Source organism: Vicia villosa, linkage group LG6 (assembly GCF_029867415.1).
Source record: "Vicia villosa cultivar HV-30 ecotype Madison, WI linkage group LG6, Vvil1.0, whole genome shotgun sequence".
NCBI lineage: Eukaryota > Viridiplantae > Streptophyta > Magnoliopsida > Fabales > Fabaceae > Vicia > Vicia villosa.
The window spans coordinates 90,708,101-90,730,725 of record NC_081185.1 but is presented as its reverse complement, the minus strand read 5'-3'; the positions used below and the strand labels follow the sequence as shown (position 1 = coordinate 90,730,725).

At 31.7% G+C, this 22,625-nt stretch overlaps 2 protein-coding genes across 2 annotated transcripts; both read left to right on the top strand.

The window, feature by feature from the left end:
• Positions 1–5,266: 5,266 nt before the first annotated feature.
• LOC131614119 (uncharacterized) lies at positions 5,267–6,079 on the top strand. Its single transcript, XM_058885747.1, has one exon. The coding sequence runs from the start codon at positions 5,267–5,269 to the stop codon at positions 6,077–6,079; it is 813 nt and encodes a 270-aa protein (XP_058741730.1).
• Positions 6,080–21,060: 14,981 nt separating this feature from the next.
• Positions 21,061–22,272, top strand: LOC131614118 (uncharacterized). Its single transcript, XM_058885746.1, has one exon. The coding sequence runs from the start codon at positions 21,061–21,063 to the stop codon at positions 22,270–22,272; it is 1,212 nt and encodes a 403-aa protein (XP_058741729.1).
• The last annotated feature ends 353 nt before the right edge of the window (positions 22,273–22,625 follow it).

The window sequence follows — 22,625 nt, the reverse complement described above, 5'->3', positions numbered from 1 at the left end:
TATATAAGGTATCTTTTAATTTGGTCCAGTATCATTTGTTGATCTTGCATGTGCTGTACTTGAGGACCACACGAATGTTGTTCTTGAAGTATGCCATTTTATTAAGAACAATTACATACGTGTTTCCACATTAAGAAAGCATATTCCTTTTCACGCTTTCAGTATAAATGATTCATGGTCCAAGATTCAATAAGAAGAAGTTTGGTAATTTGAATTAATTTAAAAAAGATTTTATTCAAATTAAAAGATTTGATTTGATTGAATTTGTTTTTAAGAAAAATATTTTTTAAAATGTGTCTTAAAGAAAAATTGTTTAAAATTTAGTTAATTGGATATGCAAAAATATTGATTGGAGATTCATTTTATGAAGAGATTTAATTAGATAAGTTTTAATTACAAGTTTTGGATTTACACTTAATGAGGAAATCATAAAGAAGATGATTTAAAGTGTGATTTAGTTTTTGCAAAAGATTTATTCTGAATCATTTATTTTGAGAAGTTGAAATTATGTTTTATATCAAGTAAATATTTTGATTTTTTCAATATTCATAATTTTGTTACGTGAACATATGTCATGCTAAATGTTTCAACATTGTGTGAGACATCTGTCTCGTGCTGTTACTTGGAGAGCAAGATCAGTTGGACACTCCTCATAATTACTCAATCCGCGACCGTGACTCAAACTCAATTCAGACTTTCCAATTCTTATTAATCAAATCTTTGATGGTTGGAGAAGCCCCAACCCACACCTAATTTTTTATTGCTGGATTTAATCACCTTAATGAATACAATGATATATGTCAAATATCATTTCAAATACACGTGATAAAATAAAAATTACAATACCTTAATCACCTTAGTGGATACAATGATATATGTCAAATATCAATTTAAATATACGTGATAAAATAAAAATTACAATACAAAATTAAAAGTATGTATCATATAACAGTTAATATAAAATAAAAATATATATACTATCATATAAGAGGTGTTAGGAGTCAAGCCAAAGATGAAGACCTATAACCACCTTGTATACTACGACTACGTAAAATCTATGCATCAAAAGTATGTATTTATATATGATCATAATTATAAAAAAGACAATAACTCATATTAAAAATGATAACTCATAATTTTGATAATTATAAACGGTTATTAATTAGTATTATTTAAATTGAATGATAAAATAGTTAAGGAATATAAATAGAAATATAATAAATTGTGTAATAAAGGATAATAATGATTTTTAACATCAGTTTTAAATATTGATAATTAAAAAATAACAATATAGTTGTTCTTATATTTATCTTTTAATAATAATAATAACAATAATAATAATTCCTATAAAAAATAAAAATATTAATTATAATAATTTATTAGTATTATAAATGGTGAATATTTACAAATTTTGAAGAAGTTACAATATAAAAATTATTATCAATTATATATTTATATATATATATATATATATATATATATATATATATATATTTATATATGTGTATATATATATATATATATATTTTATATTTTATGTATTTATAATGTGTGGAAATTGATATCCTTTACTTTGAAGAATTAATTATATTTATATTTTTTAATAGTTTTAATTTTTAACTAATTTATTATAATTTAATATATTTATATTTTATGACTAAATTAAAATGATATGTGGAAATTAATATCCTTTATTTTGAAGAATTAATTATTAATTTTTTATTACTTTTTAATTTTTAACTACTTTATTATAATAATTTAATATATTTATATTTAATAATTAAATTAAATGTTAAATTATATAAAAATTGAAATTTTTTAAGTTGTAGTAAATGATAACATATAAAGAAATAGTTATTGATAAAATATGATAATTGAATCTAATTGAATCCATTTTTAATTTTTATAACTGAAATATATTAATAATTATTTTTAATATAATATAAAAATTATGAAATTTAATAATAATAATTATTAATTTAATATTTAGTAACAACAATAAGAATAAAAATTATTATTATAATATATAGTTTTCCATTATGTAACCATTTATTAAAGTGTAATTATTTTTTATGACATTTTTTTTAATTAGTAGTAAAAAAATAACGTATAAAGAAATCATTAATAATAAAATATAAAAAATGAATCTATTTGACTCTATTTTTAATTTTAAAAATAAAAAAATTTATCGATAAAATATATAACATTATAAAAGTCATTTTAGAAAATGTAACAAACAAATCATAAATCTAACCATAAAATATTTAGGAAAAAATATTAATTAATATATATGAATATTATAATTAAATTAAAATTATATGTGGAAATTAATATCCTTTACTTTGAAGAATTAGTTGTATTTATCTTTTTGAATAGTTTTAATTTTTGACTATTTTATTATAATAATTTAATATATTCATATTTTATAGAATTAAATTAAAATGATATGTGGAAATAATATATTTTAAATTTTAAAAAAGAATTAACCATAAAATATATAACATTATAGAAGTCATTATAAAAACGTAATAAACAAATCAATTCTTTTTATTAAGTTATAATATATAATTAAATTAAAATGATATGTGGAAATTAATATTCTTTATTTTGAAGAATTTGGAAATTCTAGTAACACGCGATCGATGTCGTGTCGGATGTTATGACATCCACTAAAGAACTGATTATAAAATTTATGCAGAACGTAAACAAAAACAGTAAAGAACACAGATGATTGTTTACCCAGTTCGGTATACAACAACACCTACATTGGAGGCTATCAAGCCAGGGAGGAAATCCACTATAAGCAGTATTAATTCAGAGCTAAACTCCCCCGTTTACAACTCTTCACTTATGACCTACCCAATGCAATTTCAATCTAGTGCTAGTCCGAGTTCCTACTCACTCCCCCTCAATCACAGCAGTAATAACAACAACGACAAATAAAACAAGATAAAGACACACTTCAAACAAATCTTGATTTTGCTTCAAAGCTTCAATCAAGAGACACAACACTCATGCTTAAAAGCTTAGAGTGACAAAACAATTAAAACTCAAAATTACCCTATTCCAATACAATCATCAAAGTGACAATTGTTTGGAGTATAAGAAAAACACTAAGACACACGTGAATACACAGAAAACACAATAATCTTCACGCTCAAAATCTCTGCCTCTGAAAGTAGGATTAACAATCTTCTTATAGGCAGCACTTGGGCCTTCCAAACATAAATTAGGGTTAATCAATTTAACCTAATTTCCACATCATCAGAGTGTTTACATATGGTGTAGTACGAGATATTTTAGCGCAAATCATACAACACAAAATATATAGTTTCCTAAATTGTAGCCTGAAATAAATAAGGAAACATAACAGCTAAATTATAACAGCTACTGCTGTCAGATACTGATGTCATGACATCGAGCATGACATCCAACCAAAACCTGTATTAGCTCAACCATATAATCCTGCACAATTCTAGACATAGTGTGTCATGACATTAGTCAAGACATCACACACACACAGGAATGTTTTACCGCAAAATGCAGCCAATTTAAAAGCATCTACAGAATTAATTATTATTTTATTATTATAATTTAATTAGGATATTAGATTCGATAAATGTAATGATTTGGTGTGAAGAATAAAAAAATGATAAAAATTCAATATTTTAATAGGTTTTTAATATGATGCCACATTGGATTAAGCTTTCTAATATGATGCCACGTATGATTTAGGTTTAGGATTGTGTCCAAGGTTGTCATCATGACAACCTTGGATTTATATTAAGTAGATTTTATATTTTATATTTTATATATTTATAATATGTGGAAATTGATATAATTAGATTAAAATGATATGTGGAAATTGATATCTTTTACTTTGAAGAATTAATTATATTTATATTTTTAATAGTTTTAATTTTTAACTAATTTATTATAATTTAATATATTTATATTTTATGATTAAATTAAAATGATATGTGGAAATTAATATCCTTTATTTTGAAGAATTAATTATTAATTTTTTATTAGTTTTTAATTTTTAAATACTTTATTATAATAATTTAATATATTTATATTTTATAATTAAATTAAATGTTAAATTATATAAAAATTGAAATTTTTTAAGTTGTAGTAAGTGATAACTTATAAAGAAATAGTTATTGATAAAATGTTATAATTGAATCTAATTGAATCCATTTTTAATTTTTATAGCTGGAATATATTAATAATTATTTTTAATATAATATAACCATTATGAAATATAATAATCATTATTATTAATTTAACATTTAGTAACTGCAATAAGAATAAAAATATTATTATAATATATAGTTTTCCATAATGTAACGATTTATTAAAGTGTATTTATTTTTTATGACATTTTTTTTAATTTGTAGTAAAAAAATAACGTATAAAAAAATAATTAATAATAAAATATAAACATTGAATCTATTTTTAATTTTAAAAATAAAAAAATTCATCTATAAAATATATAACATTATAAAAGTCATTTTAAAAAATGTAACAAACAAATCATAAATATAACCATAAAATATTTAGGAAAAAAATATTAACTATAATATATTAATATTTTATAATTAAATTAAAATGATATGTACAAATTAATATCCTTTACTTTGAAGAATTAATTGTATTTATCTTTTTGAATAGTTTTAATTTTTGACTATTTTATTATAATAATTTAATATATTCATATTTTATAGAATTAAATTAAATAAAATATCATAGGTTGGGTAGGGTTATTGGTGAGGTTATTGATGATAGCCAATCTGCCTTTGTCCCAGGCAGAATTATTCATGATAATATCATGATGGCTAAAGAACTCATTAAAGGTTATAATAGGAAATACATTTTCCCTAGGTGTATGCTCCAAATTGATATCCAAAAAGCCTATGATAGTGTAGAATGGTATTCCCTTTTCCACATTATGGCTGAGTTTGGTTTTCCATCTATCTTTATTGATTAGGTAGCTGAATGTGTCAAAACTGTGTCTTACAAATACTCTATTAATGGCATTTCTTCCAGAATTTTGAGAGCCAAAAGGGGCCTTAGACAAGGTGACCCTATATCCCCTTTGCTGTTTGTATTGATCATGGAGTATCTCCATAGAATTTTGCAGAGCCTTTCCACTATCCCCAACTTCAATTTCCACCCTAATAAGTGGAAGCTTAGAATTACCAATCTTTGTTTTGCTGATGATCTCCTTTTGTTTACAAGGGGGGATCTTGGGTCTGTTAAACTTATGATAGGGAAATTGGATGTTTTTACCAATTCTACTGGCCTTAAAGCTAGCCTTCCAAAAAGCAAAATATTCTTTGGGGGGATAGATGAGAGCACCCAAAAGAGTCTCCAGGAAGTTTCTGGTTTTGCTGTTGGTTCTTTGCCTGTCAAATATCGAGGGGTTCCTTTGGATAGCAAGAAACTTACTATTAACAAGTGCCAACAATTGATACATAAAATGACTGCAAGACTGTCCCATTGGAGTACTAGACTGTTATCCTATGCAGGTCGAATTCACCTAGTGAGAAGTGTCCTGTTTGCCATAGCTAACTACTGGATGCAAATTTTCTTGCTCCCCAAGAAAGTCATCCATCATATTGATCAGTTGTGCAGGATCTTTATCTGGACAGGCAAGGATATGCCTTCCAAAAAGGCCCCTGTATCCTGGAAATCTCTGTGTGATCCTATGTCTGCAGGGGGTAGGAATTTGATTTTTCTTGGCAACTGGAACAAGGCTGCTATAAGTAAATTGCTGTGGTATGTCTGTGCTAAGAAGAACAAATTATGGATTAGATGGATACACTTGTATTACATTAAAAATGCAGATCCAAGAAGTTACAAGCCTCCTATTCATAGCTCTTGGAGTATGAAAGCCGTGTTCAAAAATAATGAATCTATCTGCCAAAAGGATGCTTGGAAGATCTCAATGGAGAAAGATGCCTATAGTACCAAGAGAATGTACAAAGAGTTACAAGGTATTAAGGAGAAGGTGATGTGGAGGAGATTGTTCTTTGGAAACCTTGCTAGACCCGAGCCTCTTTCATCCTCTGGTTGACTTGTAGGGGTAGACTTCTGACGAAAGATAGGCTCACGAAGTTTGGCACTATGACAGATGGGCTATGCGGCTTTTGCAATCAGATGAAAAGCTATCAACATCTGTTTTTTTTATTTTTATATTACTAGAACTGTGTGGAAACAGGTGTTAGATTGGTTAAGGATCAATCATGTGCCTCTCAAATGGGAACCAAAATTAAGATGGATCTGTAACAGGGTGAATGGCAAAAGTGGCAGAAGTAAACTCCTTAAATTGGCTGTGGCTGAAACAGTGTATTTGATTTGGACTACAAGAAACCAAATTATTTTCCAAGGGCTACAGCATAGGAGCATTAACTATAAGGAGATCTTGTTTGCTATTAAAAGGAGATGTGATCATAACGATAAGCTAAGTATGTTATGTAATAGCTTAGATGAATACTAGGTGATGGTAGTCAGTGTGTGAATGTGTCTCTTTGATGTCTGGATCCTTTGGATCGACTTTTGTACCTCATTGGTTTTTTGGAATAAAATTATTCTATTTGCTCCAAAAAAAAAATTAAAATGATATGTGGAAATAATATATTTTAAATTTTAAAAATTAAAAAAAAATTAACCATAAAATATATAACATTATAAAAGTCATTATAAAAAACGTAATAAACAAATTAATTCTTTTTATTAAGTTATAATATATAATTAAATTAAAATGATATGTGGAAATTAATATTCTTTATTTTGAAAAATTAATTATTATTTTATTATTATAATTAAATTAGGATATTAGATTCGATAAATGTAATGATTTGGTGTGAAGAATAAAAAAAAATGATAAAAATTCAAAATTTAAATTGGTTTTTAATATGATGCCACATTGGATTAAAGTTTCTAATATGATGCCGCATAGGATTTAGGTTTAGGGTTGTGTCCAAGGTTGTCATCGTGACAATTTTGAATTTATATTAAATAGATATGCTTTTTTAGTCATATATGATTTTTCTTAATTATTGGTGTTTCATTCCTCTTCTTTCTTCTTCGTCGTAACATTTACAATAAAACACTATGAAATTTATCTAGTTAAATTGATTTTCACATAATTTGATCTTTTCTATAACTCTTTGAATTCTTTATTAAAACCTATAAAATAAAAACGCATTAATAATAAAAGTACTCGCTAACAACAATTTTGAGGTAATAAATATATAGTATAACGTTTTTTTACTATCAATATTCTTCCCAAATTGTCCTTTTATTTTTATCTTTTAATAAGTGATAAGAGTTGTATGGATATCTGATGTGTTTGAAGTAATCTAATTGAGATGTCATCTTTTATCACTTTTAATTTTTAATCTCTTTTATATATAAAAAAATGCACATAAGAATATAGCATAAAGTATAAAGTGTTCCATTTAAATTCTTCAAAAGTAGTATCTATAATATATTTTGTCACATTGTAATGCATAGATATTACATCAACAACAGCACACAAAACCAAACTACTTATGGAAATCAAAACATCAGTTTTGCCAACCACAATCGTAAGTTCTTTTCATCATTCACTTTATTAAAAAAAAATCCAAATAAAACATATATAAGACAAGAAAATAAAATAATATAGGGTTAAGTTATAGTCCTTCATTGGCGCTAGATTATAATCATATATATGTATGAAGTGAATTAGCAACATTTGTTATTCTAACAAGCTAGGTCAGGAGAGAATTTGACAAGAACAATCAAGTGAAAAATTGATTGTTCAAAATTCATTCTTCTATCTAAAGTGAAATTTCTATCTCACATCTAACAACATGCAGATTATCTAATCCTTACCCAATAATTATACCAACCGTAGAATATGAAAACTATCAAGTTGAGTTCATAGATATGCATTGGTGATAAGAAAGAGATAATCCGCATTCCGAGGCTTAGATACAATTTCACAACTGTTGTTTTAAACCTCAGGATGGAGATTATCACATCCTCACCCAATATACTTCAAGGACTAGATACAGGGTAAATATTGCTCTAAATTTTAAACATCAAAGATGCAGAAAGAGCATTTGATAATACTCTTAAGAGAAAAATAGTTTGAATTAGTTTGGAATGATTGATCTGCATCAACGTCATAGGTATTTATAATGACCTTCAAATATATTAAGATTGGATTTTCCAATCATATTTTCTAAGATTCTAAACTTGACTGCTTTCTTGAAAAGTATTTAGATCATTTGTTCTTTGCAAAAGATCACATTCAAAATGTAGGCTTATACTGAAATTCTGAGCTTCAAAGCCGCAACACCTATACTTTCTGCATATATCCAATCTTGAGGACCACTAAGAGTTTCATTCTTGAAGTTAACTTCAATGGTCTAGAATATTTCAATTTGTAGAGAACAGGCCCATAATTATCTTAGCATATAGGAGGACCATTTTCTCTCATTTCTAAGTCACAACCAAAAAGAATAAATTCATGATTTTTTTAAGGTGTAGATTAATTTCTAAAATTATCTAGGATCTATATGAGGTTTTTTTTCAATAAAAGACAAGATGATAGAAGGTGAACTCAAGAAGACTAGTTGTGACTTAGTTTACTATTGTGGCGTTTTAGCAATCAATAGTGTCTAAGTAAAGTAGGGACTCATACAAATCAATATTGTTTGAGAATTGTAATAAAAAAATATATATTGTTTGAGAATTTATTTATCCACCTCCTAATCTACTTGGTCACCCGCGACGAAATTCTCAGAATACCCCTATATTTCGGAAATGCATTTCCGAAATCACTTTTTTTCTGAAAAAAAGTTGATTTCGGAAGTGCACTTCTGAAAACACCAAAAAAACGGTGTTTTCGGAAATGTATTTCCAAAAATATCAAAAAAAATGTGTTTTCGGAGATGCATTTCCGAAATTACTCATTTTTAGTCTTTCGGAAGTATACTTCCGAAAAATACCAGAACAACAACTTCCACTTCTATTCAATTAAATCTAGTTCCTTCTTATGTTGTGATACTCTTCTCACCATAGCAAATGAATGTTGGCCAATATGCTTACTTCTTTGGATCTTATTCAGGAAGAAGCTAAAATTCTACACGGTTTTTGCAACGGTGCTGCATCTTCACTAAACCGAATCCACCAACTGTGACTGCTTATGTTCCTAATAATTACTATTATTGAAGTTTATACTCTTAAGAAATGAATTTCACTTCTTTTCCATCAATAAAAATGGTGATATAACAAAGAGCTACTATATAATATATGCTGTTATTTCATTTCCTCTTTTCTTCTTATTGCATTTTTCCCATCAATAACGTATTGTTTTCAAGGGACAGAGAGATAGTTGAAGTTGATGTTCCGGGTGTTTGTGTATTTTTCGGAAGTATACTTCCGAAACTTCTAAAAAAGGGTGTTTTCGGAAATGTATATCCGAAAACACCCCCATTTGATATTTTCGGAAGTTTATTTCCGAATTGTGAAAAAAAAATTGAAAAAAAATTACTTCGGAAATGCATTTTCGAAGTAGGGGTATTTTTGGTTTTTCGCTGGGGGTTAACCCCATAGGGAGGTCAGAAAAGAAATTATCTATTGTTTTTTATGAATTAATGTGTTAGAAATGTTTTGAGCAACGTTACTTTATTAATGAATGTTGGTGTACAAGGTGATGAAATCAAAGAGGAATAAAGAGAGAAAGCAAATGGCTGTTGTTATTCATTAAAGAAAGAAAGAAAATGATTGGTACATTTATGATAACTACCACTAGTCTATTTATATACAAACAAGAAGTGCCACATAGGCCCTAGTAGAATAAACTTAACAACTACGTTATCACTATGATAGTAAATACTAAATAACCCTCTAATACCATCCCTTAATTTAGAATTTCTAAAAGCTTACTACACCAATTTCATTCCTTAGGCGAAGAAATTGATCTATCTTGATTGCCTTCGTCAGAACATCTGCTAGTTGTTTCTGGGTTCTATAGTGCACAACTTCTAATACTCCCTTCTGTACTTGACTTCTGAGAAAATGATACTTTGTCTCAATATGCTTGCTTCTCCCATGCAGCACTGCATTCTTGGTAAGATTGATTATAAACTTGTTATCAATCATCAGCTTCAGAGGTTTATCTATCTTAGCCTTCAGATCTTCTAATAGGTTCAGAAGTCAAATAACTTGACATGCAGCTACAACGTCTGAAATGTACTCAGTTTCACATGTTGACAAAGCAACAACAGGTTGCTTCTTGGAACTCTAGCAAATAGGATCTCCCAGAAACTTAAACAAGTATCCAGAAGTACTTCTTCTGTCAACTCTATCTCCACACCAATCAGAATCAGAGTAACTCACGTACTCTGATTTTGTTTTCTTTCTAGAAGGAAATAACACTTCATACTTCAGCGTTTCCTTAATATACCTCGGAATCCAGACAGCAACTTGGTAATGGAACCACTTTAGTTTACTCATGAATCTGCTGACCATTCCAACTGCATAATAAATATTAGGTCTGGTATTACACAAATAACTTAGAGAACCAACCAGCTGTTTGAAGGTTTTAGCATTCACAGAATCACCATCAGAATCCAGTTTATGATTAGTTTCTGATGGTGTAACATCAACCTTACAGTTTTGCAGCTTAAATCTCTTCAGAAAATATACCATATTTCCCAGATCTGTCATCTCAATCTCATTCATCAGAACTTCCTTGAACTTGATTATATCTTCTGGACAACTTCCTGTTAGCAATATGTCATCAATATATAGACACACTAGAATCATATTGCCTCCAGAATGTTGCACATAAACGCCATATTCAATTTCACATTTCTGAAACTTCTGCTTCTTGAAAAATGAATCAATCTTCAGATTCCAAGCTCTGGGCGCTTGTTTCAATCCATACAAGGCTTTATGCAACTTGTATACCATCCCTTCCTGATTCTTTTTCACAAATCCAGGAGGCTATGAGGCGTATACCTCTACTTGTAATGGACCATTCAGAAATGCAGACTTTACATCCAGATGCATCAAGTGCCAACTTCTGTTTGCAGCAAGAGCAATCACCAATCTGATTGTTTCATGTCTAGCTACAGGTGCAAATACTTTAAATTAATCTAGCCTAGGTTTTTTGAAGAAAACCTCTAGCCAATAGCCTTGCTTTATATTTGCCAATAGATCCATCTGGCTTCAATTTCACCTTGAAAACCCATCTAACGCGGATGACTTTCTTCTCCTTCGGAAGTTTAGTCAACTTCCAAGTCTTGTTTCTTTCTATAGCCTCAAGTTTTTCTTTCATGGAATTCATCCAGAATTTCTTCTTGAGCGCTTCTTCAATACCCAATGGTTTAGAATCTACTAACATGGCACACTGAATGACTTCTCCCTCTGAGTCAACTCCGTGGTCTTGCAACATGTCAAAATCTGCAAACCTTCTAGGTATAGTTCTAATTCTTTGTGGCCTCTGAACTTGTTATGAATATTCTCCAGAACTTAGAACAACATTAACTTCTGGACCTTGTCCAGAAACACTATTTTCAGAATTACCACCTTCAATAACATGATCATCTCCAGAAGCTTGTCCTCTAGAACCTACATCTTCAGAGTTTTCGCTTCCAGAAGCATGACCACCACCAGATTCTGGATCATCATCAGAATCTGGATCAGAATCAGATTCATCATCTTCAGAGTCTTTAGAATTATCTTCTGACTCTGACTCTTCTTCAGAACTTTCTACTTCTGACTCGTCTATAGAAGTTTTCTCTAGTTTTGGAACTACACTAGATTTTGATTGAGATTTACTCCAATCCCAAACTTCTGATTCTTTCACAATAACGTCTCTGTTGGCTTCAACTTTATTAGTTTCTTGACAATAGAGCTTGTAAGAACCTGTACTGTGATACCCCACCAGTAACATTACTTTGCTTCTATCATCTAACTTCTGTCTCCTAGCTTCTGGAACGTGTTTGTAACATACAAAACCAAACACTTTCAGATGACTAACACTTGCTTATCTCCAGTCCCTTTCTCTAAAGGAACAATTTATTTCAACTTCTTAGTTGGACACCTGTTAAGAACATATGCTAACGTGGCAACAGCTTCTCCCCACAATGTATGAGGTAGCTTCTTCTCTTTCAACATACTTCTGGACATATCAAGCAAAAATCAGTTTCTTCTTTCAGCAAGACCATTATGCTGAGGAGTATATGGAGTAGTAACCTCATGTTCTATTCCATTTTCTTCACAAAACTTCTGGAATTCTGTAGAGTTATACTCTCTTCCACCATCCGTTCTGAGAATTTTCAGCTTTTGACCACTCTGCTTCTCAATCTTCACCTTGAATTTCTGGAACTTAGTAAACACTTCATGCTTGAACTTGACGAGTGTTACCCATGTCATCCTTGTGATTTCATCCATAAAAGATACAAAACATTTGTTTCCTCCAAGTGAAGGTACTGGAAATAGTCCACATACATCAGAATGTACTACTCGTAAAGCATGTTTTGCTCTTGGAACAACTTATGATGTGAATGGTAATCTGGGTTGCTTGCCTTTCATGCATATCTCACATGACTTCTTAGGCTTCACAATCTTCGAAATACCATATACAAGCTTCTTAGAACTCAGACGCCCTAGGCTTATGTAGTTCAAATGCCCCATCCTCTTATGCCACAGCTTACTATCACCTTTAGAGCCTTCTGCACTAAGACACTCTGTTTCAGCTGTTTCTATATTCACTTTAAATGTTCTGTTGCTTCCCTGTTCAGTCTTCATAATCAACTTCTGATTAGAATCATACAGCGTCAGAAGATTATCCTTCATAATAACTAAGAAACCTTTCTTAATGAGCTGACCCACACTCATCAAATTGCTCTTAATGCCAGGAACATACCAAACGTCTTTGATTAGAAGATTATTCCTATTCTTCACTCTGACTTTGACATTTCCCATACCTTCTGCATTAAGATACTTATCATCAGCACATCTGATCTTTGTTCTCCTTCTGGAGTCAAAATCTATCAGCCATATATTGTTTGTTTCCAGTCAAGTGATTTGAACAGCCAATGTCCATATACCACCAGTCTGCTAAACACTTCTCATCAGACTCAGAAGCCATCGGTAGCACAGGTTCATCATCAGAATCTCCTCTAGCTATATTTGCTTCTTTTGATTTTCTCCCTTGTTTGACCTACAATCTCTAGCACAGTGGCCAAACTGCTTACAACAGTAACATTGAACCTTCTTCTTGCCATACTTCTCCTTTCCCTTATGATATTTCTTCTCATCAGAAGTTAATGTTTCTGACTTCTGGGATATATCACCATGTCTATTCTTCTTCTGGTCCTTCTTGACAAAAAGAAGCTTTCAGAGCTTGCTCAACTTGCCTCTAAGAAGTTCTCTCAGTCAGACGCAACTCTTGTGCTTCTAAACTGCTTTGCAACTCTTCTATTCTCATGGTTTCCAGATATTTAGAATGTTCAATGGATACCACAATGTAATCAAATTGAGGAATAAGTAACCTCAATACCTTCTCTATGATTGCTTGTTCAGAAAGAGTTTCTCCACAAGCCTTTATCTCATTAGTGATCAGAATCACTCTGGAGATATACTTTGAAACCTTCTCATTGTTCTTCATGTTGAGATTTTCATACTACTTTCTGAGGGACTAAAGTTTCACCTTCTTCACTGATGCGTCACCATCGTAACATCTAACTAGTATATCCCACACCTCATTCGACGTCGTCGAATCAACAATCTTCTTAAACACGTTCGCATCCACACACTGATGGATGTAGAACAATGCTTTCTGATCCCTCTTCCTTGTAGCTCTCTGCGCCTCTTTCTCCTATTTTGTTGCATCTGCTGCAACCTGAACGTATCCTTCAGTGACAAGATCTAGAACATCTTGAGCACTAAATAATACACGCATCTGAATCATCCAAAGATTTCAGTTTTTGCCATCAAACACTAGAAGTTTGGTATTCAAACTGCTTCCTCCACTCATCTTAAACCTTGTACAATTCACTCAGATCCTCACTCACACAGTGTTTCCCAACCCCACAGAATCAGAAAATGTGATTATGTCACAATTTTGTTCAAAGATTCAACACGAATTCAGAAACAAAATCACTAACACAACACAAACTCACGTTCACTCGTATTTCCCTGTGTTTCTAGCCGGAACTCTAGATACCAATTGTTGGTGTACAAGGTGATGAAATCAAAGAGGAATAAGGAGAGATAACAAATGGCGGTTGCTATTCATTAAAGAAAGAAAGAAAATGATTGGTTCATTTATGACAACTACCACTAGTCTATTTATATACAAACAAAAAGTGCCACATAGGCCCTAGTAGAATAAACTTAACAACTAAGTTACCACTAGAATAGTAAATACTAAATTACCCTCTAACAATGAACGATAAAAAATACGTTTATAGAAAAAATCAAGTTCTCTCAAATTTGTATGAACACTGAGATTAGATTTAAATCAGTAACATAGAGTTTGTAAGAGATTTTCGTTTGCCATTTAAATCAATTTTTTAAACTAAAACAACATTTAAAAAAATTAATATGAATAATAATTTTAACAATTTATATGGGACAATTATGGGCCCATGCATATGCTAAAACAATTATGGGCCTGTCCTAAAAAAATGATATTCTAAATATACCATTCAAATTAACTTAAAGAAAAAAAAATGATATTCTATATATACCATTCAAATTAACTTAAAGAATAACACTCTCCATGGTCCTCAAAAAATTTAATATGTAGGAAGGAATATAGAACACATATTGGTATCTATCTAGATGGAGTGAAGTGTTTCTAGGAAGCTACATGCAAGGCATTGTAGTCGTCATGGTTCTGCATATGCTGGATTCTAATATGTGATTGTAAAAGAAAAAAACTTGTAAAAATGTTCTTTTTATTTTTATAAAAAATCACTATTATCGACATACTCAATGATCAAGAACAAGTGCTAACGTTATTCAAACTCATGCTAAAGCAATCAACAAAACATCACTATCTACTTCCAAAAGGAAAGATCATAACAAATGATTTGCTAGTTTGTCGAAATCAGTTGTAGAGAATATATTTGAGGAACAGTATAAATAACTATCACTCCTATATAACTCTCACTTAAATTCCAAACTATAACAAACATTATTTCCATAGATTATTTGCCCATGCACTTTTTCTACTCTCTTTTGCTTATAATTGGGTGAAGATAAGATAATCTGCATCCTAAGGTTTAGAGCAATAATATATCTATTGTATTTAAACCTTGGGATACAAATTACCTTTTCCTTAACACCAACACAGAATCCTGAAAATTGTTTGATAATTTTATTTTTTGACATTTGAATTATTTAAAATATTGGGTAAACATTAGGTAATCTGCATGCTTAGGCTTAGAGTAGTATTTTAGTTTTCTCTAGTTTTTCCAATGCATATTATCCATTCCATTTTCTAATAAAAAACAGGGGATACTAATCGTCGGTTTTTGTGACAAAACAAATTTACAGGACGTTCACACTTTATCTTTAAATCTAATAGCATAAAATTTCATTTATAATAGCTTAAACAATCTTAGTTCTATTGCCTTAATTCAACCTTAATGTCTGTTCGAGCAACTACATTATTATTCTTACTCTTCTACGTTTCACTTCTCATTTTCGAAGAGATTTTTTCTACTAGGTGTTGTTCGGTCAATGGTGAGTATATATTTATCGTCTCCATAGAGATTGATTGTGTTTCAAAGACCGTTCAATAGTTTATATGATTTTAAAAATAATTTGTCAAAATTTGTTTCTAATATCTCATATCCTCTTAATTGCTCTATTTCTTATCAATTGAGATATACCGAGTTTCTAAATGCTTTATTCCTTATTAGTTGAGACAAATAGAGTAATTAGTATACTCAAACAAAATTAATTCTTGCTCAATTCGCTTGATCCTTTACAAATAAGAACGATATTTTGGTTTAATTGGTTGACCATTGTGTTTCGACGCAAAAAATACTTGAGCGTATCACACGCTCGAAATACAACAGAGTCGTCACCGAACTTTATTTATTCCAAAAGGAAAGGGAAAATATCGATAAGACCCTTAAAGAACGACAATATGCTCATCGCAAGCAAATTATGATTCGGGAGTCCGTTATGCAAGGGGAAAGTATTAGCATCTCTCACATACGTTGTACTCAACGAGACCCATTTAGTTAGTATTGCAAAAGAATGTTAACGTGATGCTTACTTGCAATCTTCTACTTATTATGGGAAGAAAGGAAATAAATGTTATTTAGTTTTTTCTTATTTCACTCGCCAAGATTACAAAATCTTGTGTTTACATATTTTCATGTGCAATGGGAAAGTCAGAGCTTTGTAGTTCGTGGTAGCAAATATCTATTGGTGGTTAATTTTAGCGAGATACTTAATTGCATTTCAAATAGAAAAAATTGTTTGCTACCTAAAACATGGAGAAGCGAACATTTGCATTTCATCGAGAATGGATAATATAATCTGGATTCTCACAGATTTATGTCCTGGTCACATTCGAGCGCAAAACGTTTACTATTCTCATGTGGTAGGAACAAAGCTTTTTTTGCATCGTCTTGGAATTTACGAAGCATATCTTGTTTATGAAAAGGTTTTGACATCACACTAAGACGGAAAAGAGTTTGATGAGTGTTACCTCATATTTTTGACACAAGACAAATGTGAGGATTAAAGACAATCCTGCAATCATGTGATAAATTTTTTTGGGTTATGCTCTGGTCAAAATTGTCATTTAGGACCATAAAGTTGAAACTGGTTATTTGAAAAACCAAGATTAGTCGAGGTATGCTTGAAAGCATGGTCGAAATATGAAGTTCAACAAAGATTGAGTCGAAGACAAGATATGCTCAGGTTTTAGGACTCGGTAGAATTTGGAGAACTTTTAGTTTTTACATTTCTACTAGACGCACTTCGTCGGAGCAAGGTATGAAAAGATATGATCAATCAGTTATTGAAATCAAACTTGTCTTTGTTTATCGAAATTACAAGCAAACAAATATGTACGTCGAATGGGGCCTCGTGCGGAATTTTTTATTTTTTCTTCAGTGTGTATGAGATTGAGAACTGGTAGGATAACTAAAAAATTATTTAGCAAAACAACTAGAGGATACGTTAGAATGGTTCGTCCGAAAAATAACAATACTAATGAAGAACAACCACCTGGTACTTCGAAGAAATGATGGAGTAAACGCCTCCATAGCGAGTATGAAGACCATACCTTCAATTGCACAAGAAAGGATAATGATTCCCTCATCAATAAAGTTGAGTCTCCCTACGACTCCAAGGGTTACACCACCAGTGGCGAGTAATTCCAAGCCTTATGTGTAACACCCTAAATCTACTAAACAATTATATTAAAATCAGAGTATAAAAATTTCACAAACAACGCAAGGGATGTCACATTTCAACTTAGAATACAACATGTAGTTTCTTCAAATTATATCATCTCTTAATACTACGCAGTGGAATCATAAAATCATACTTTATTCAACTGAAAAACAACTTATAATTATTAATATTCAACTAAAACAACCTTTAGAGCAACAATAACTTCACAACATCAACTTTATAATTATTTAACAACTAAATTAAAAATAACAACATAGAACAATCATAATCCCATCCCGAGTGCTACTTATCAGAGCAAGACCCTCTCAACTTATCAAAAGGCAACTTAACGACTTCATAAAAATACTTTAACATCCACAGCTATACTCGAGTACCTGTCCATTTCCCATGGTAGGGGAAACATCAGCAGAAGGGGTGAGATATCCAGTAATATAAACAGGAGTATGATAACTGATATATTAGATTAGAATCATACAATTTTTCTACTATTATGACAATGACAAGTAATCACCAAACAACAACATTATAACAGCAACTTTATCACAACAACAACTTTATAACGACAACTACTTAATAACAACAACAACTTATACAATGGAAACAACTTAATAACAACAACTTAGTAGCAATAACAAAACAACATACGGCGCGTTATGCGACTCAACTATGCATATGCATGTGGTACCATTTGGAGCAGAACTCCCAACTTAAACATATGCCTGGTTATCGAGACATTTCAACAAGGCATAAGCCTTCAACGTGGTGCCATCAAGGCCAAGGCATAAGCCTTCAATTTTCAACGTGGTGCAATCAAGGTGAACTTAATCATGCAGTGTAGGCCATGCGACTTTAACTTCAACAACAAATACACAATAATGCAACAACAACATCAACATACAACAACAAAAACAACAACAACTTAAACATGCATCAACTGCATCAACTTAAATCAACATTGATCATCAGGCCTACAACTCAAACATGTCCATTAATCAGGACAATTCAACTTATCAACAACAACTTATAATCGACAGAAGTTCAACAACAACAACATATTTGGCAACAACGGAATCAACAACAAGGATTCAAAACAACATGTTCATTAACAACTCATCAACAATACAATTCCATAATCCAGAACAATTTAACTGCACCTGCAAATCAACTTATTCGACATAATTATAACAAACAAGTGAACCAATAATATCTACAAATATACACGACCGGCCCTGACAATTTTCAAGTAATTCCGGACAACTAATTTTACCGCTTAATCCGGCTGATTTCTACTTTCGATACTATTTTTACCAACTGTTATTGCTAGTAATTACTATTTATTTTCTGCTACCAAAACTAATTTATTATCAAGTTCCTCATCTCTGCTAAAATTGCTTGCACTACTATACTTTGAATTCCGCATAAAATACTACTGCCTGTTATTTCATTATATACTTTAATTCCTACTATCCAACTATTCTGTCATACTGATTTCATCATCTACTATTAATCTCATTTGCTGCTAAGTAACAGTTCTGCTAGCACTATACCAAGATGCCGCTACTTTCCAAATTCTGCTATTTTATAGCTACCAGTATCTAGAAACTAAAAATAATTAAATAAGATATAATATTAGACTATTCTATATACTACATGATCATATGTACCACATGATCCATAAAAATGCAAAATAAAATGTGCTAAGTCAAAGTCATCGTGCCACACACAACAAACAGGAAGAGAGAGGATAATGGGGTGAGGCGCCCACCCCCAAAGCTTGAGGCGCCCGCCTCCTTGGCTTGGTGGGGCCCACTCCCTTCTCCTACAACAAATTGAGATGGACGTCTCAAAGCTTCTTCTTCTCACCATTTTTGGAGACGGTCGTCTCCTATTCTCTTTCTTCACCTACCTGCATATGATCTTCATATTACCACCGTAATTCCTTATATTTTCTACTTGGTCTACTTATAAATTTCCTGACTTTTGTTTCGATTTAACACCAAATTCTCATCTTATGCAACATACATTGAATTCCAGAAGGCAACAATACTATTAGCAGCAACATACAAAACTTGTTCAAAACTTGTTCAATTTCTTGTACGTTGCCAACCGATTCTTAATGCATCTCTAGCCAAAAACTAAGATTTTCAAAGGAACTCGCGTCTACCACAGAATTAAAAAGGCATTCACCCTATTTTCGTTATGTATCACCCTTGCCCGTGTGTTATCCATAGCCTTATACCCCTCGCTAACCACGTATTTCCCTTCACCATTTGTAAACCATCTGAATCCATCATCGATCACCACACAATCCTGACGCACCCGCATCAAAATATTTGACAACTCTAACAATTCCTCCTGAATCTGTCTATTCTGTCCATCAAACTCCTGTTGGAAACTCCACCTTCACCAGTCACCCATGTACATACCCATCTCTGATACTGTTGCATTTTGTTGAGACGATGCATTGAACAGATTAGGAAAAACATTCTGAAATATATCGTGTCCGCACCACTTACTTTTCCATAACAACGCCCTCCTTCCCGCCCCCACCCTACATGATATACCTTTTAGAAACCAATCCACCGACGCCTTCATCGGACAACATAAACTCCTAATGTCCTTCCACCATAACAAATTCTTACAACTCCTAGAATACTCCTTCCGATTGAGAATTTCCGCCTCCATTGGACCATATCTATGAACAAGCAACGGTCTCCATACCGCCTCTTTATCAACGAGGAATCACCACCTCCATTTATTCAACAAGGATTCATTAAACATCTCTATGTTTCTTACCCCCAAACCTCCTGCAGCTTTATCTTTACAAACTTCTTCCCAATTTACCCACAATACGCATCTCTTATTTACTCCCCCTCCCCACAAAAATTATTGTTGCAACTTAATCATCTTCGCCATCACCACCTTCGAGATCTTATAGAATGATAGATAGTACACCAAAATAGATTTTATAATTAAAGTTAAAGTATCGTATCATGAAATCACGTCACATTGTTCCCTTGAGCTTCATAACTTAAAATGCTTTCAAGTCCTAGCAGAAAGTTAAGAATGCGTCATCGCGCCTTCTATGCGTCGCTTTGTCCTTTTGATTTCTGCCGCTAACGCCATAGGCGCATTATGATTTATATGCTCTTTGTAGTCATATGAAATTTATCTTGTTAAATTGATTTTCACATAATTTGGTCTTTTTTTATTAAAACCTATAAAATAAAAAAACATTAATAATAAAGGTACTCGCTAACAACAATTTGAGGTAATAAATATATAGTATAATGATTTTTTATCATCACTAGTCTTCTCAAATTGTCCTTTTATTTTTATCTTTTAACGTTTAAAAAGAGACTCTCGGTTTGAAAAGGTTCTAATCTAAGTATGGCGGGGAGGGTTGTGCTCATTAACTCGGTTATTAGTGCGCTCCCCATTTATACTCTTTCCTTTTATAAGGCTCCTAAGAAGATTATAAATGAGGTGTGCTCGATTCAATGAAAGTTCCTTTGGGGAGGTAGTGAGCTTAAAAGATCCATTAATTGGGTGAGTTGGGATATTGTTTGTAAATCCCGGGATGAAGGTGGTTTGGGAGTAAAAAATATGGAAGTCTTGAATGTGGCTTTGCTAAGTAAATGGAAATGGCGTATTCTAATGGATAAAGAAGCGGTTTGGCGAGATATTTTAGAAGAGCGCTATGGTAATATTAAGCTTAAGGTTTTGGTTGGAGACTCTTCGGTGGTGAACAAAAAAGACTCTATGTGGTGGAGAGATTTGTTAACTTCGGATAACTATGAAAATCTCCTCTTGGAAAATTTTGCTAGTGCTATCCAAGTTAAGGTGGGAAATGGGCTATCCTCCCCTTTTTGGTATGCGGATTGGGTCGGGGAGCTTTCACTTTTGAAAATCTTTCCTAGTTTGTATTCCATGGCTAGAAACCATTTGCAATCTATTTTTTCTGCTGGTTCTTTTCTTCATGACAACTGGCAATGGGACATTTCCTCCCTGTTTGCGGTTGGCAGCCTGGCTCGGACAGCAGCTGAGAGGAGATTTGGCTCAGGTTCGGTTCCTTATTATGCTGTTACAGGGGAAGATTTTTTGGCTGAACAGGATGTGGATTCCCCACATATGGCCGTGGCTGTAGATGGTGTTAATGATATGCAGAATTCCTTGCTTGAATTTTGTAATGCTATCAACAGTAAGCGCTTTATAAAGGATGAGGAGGACTCTTTCATTTGGAGGCTGAACTCGGAAGGTTGTTTCTCGGTAAAATCTTGCTATGTTTTCTTCAAAGGAAATTTATCGGGTCCTCCGTTGAATGTTGTTAAGGTTAGGGCCCTTGCTCATCTTTGGACCATAAAAGTGCCTTCCAAAATTCTGTTTTTTTGTTGGAGATTTATCCACAATAGAATTGCTACTAAGGAGAATTTAGTGAGGCGGGGAATTTTAAATGATGTAGGAGACTCTTTATGTGTTCTTTGTTATTCAGAGGAGGAAACTCTTGCGCACCTTTTCTCGGATTGTGAAGTGTCTAAAAGAGTTTGGCGTAGAGTCTTCATGTGGCTTGGAGTAGGGGATTTCTTATCTATGGAGGAATTCTTAGAGTTCTTTTACAATTGTTCAAAGATCGGTTGTCTTTCAAAAAGAGTTATTGCGGCGGTGGTTTGGTTAGCTACGATTTGGACCTTGTGGATTAAGCATAATGCCATCATCTTCAGAAATGATTCTTTTAGTTTCATAGAGTGCATGTCGGAGATAGTTTTCGTTTCATGGAGTTGGCTTAATTCTTTTTATAAAAAGTTGCCAGTTATGTAATTTCTATGGTTGGAATGTCCAACCATTTTTATGCTTTGAGGTGTAACTTTGTTTGTTTGGGGTGGAGCATCCCTTTTGCTCCCTATAATCCATTGCTTATTGAAAAAAAAATTACCTGATGTGTTTGTAGTAATCTAATTGAGATGTCACCTTTTATCACTTCTAATTTTTTATCTCTTTTATAAATAAAAAATGCACATAAGAATATAGCATAAAGTATAAAGTGTTCCAATCAAATTCTTCAAAATTAGCAGTATCTATAATCTATTTTCTTACATTGTCCCGCATAGATATTACATCAACGACAATCGTATGTTCTTTTCATCATTCATTTTATTCGAAAAAATCCAAAT

What these genes read in the sequence shown, in the direction of transcription:
- LOC131614119 (XM_058885747.1), top strand. Translation starts at nt 5,267, where the DNA reads ATGATAGGGAAATTGGATGTTTTTACCAATTCTACTGGCCTTAAAGCT.
- LOC131614118 (XM_058885746.1), top strand. Translation starts at nt 21,061, where the DNA reads ATGGAAGTCTTGAATGTGGCTTTGCTAAGTAAATGGAAATGGCGTATT.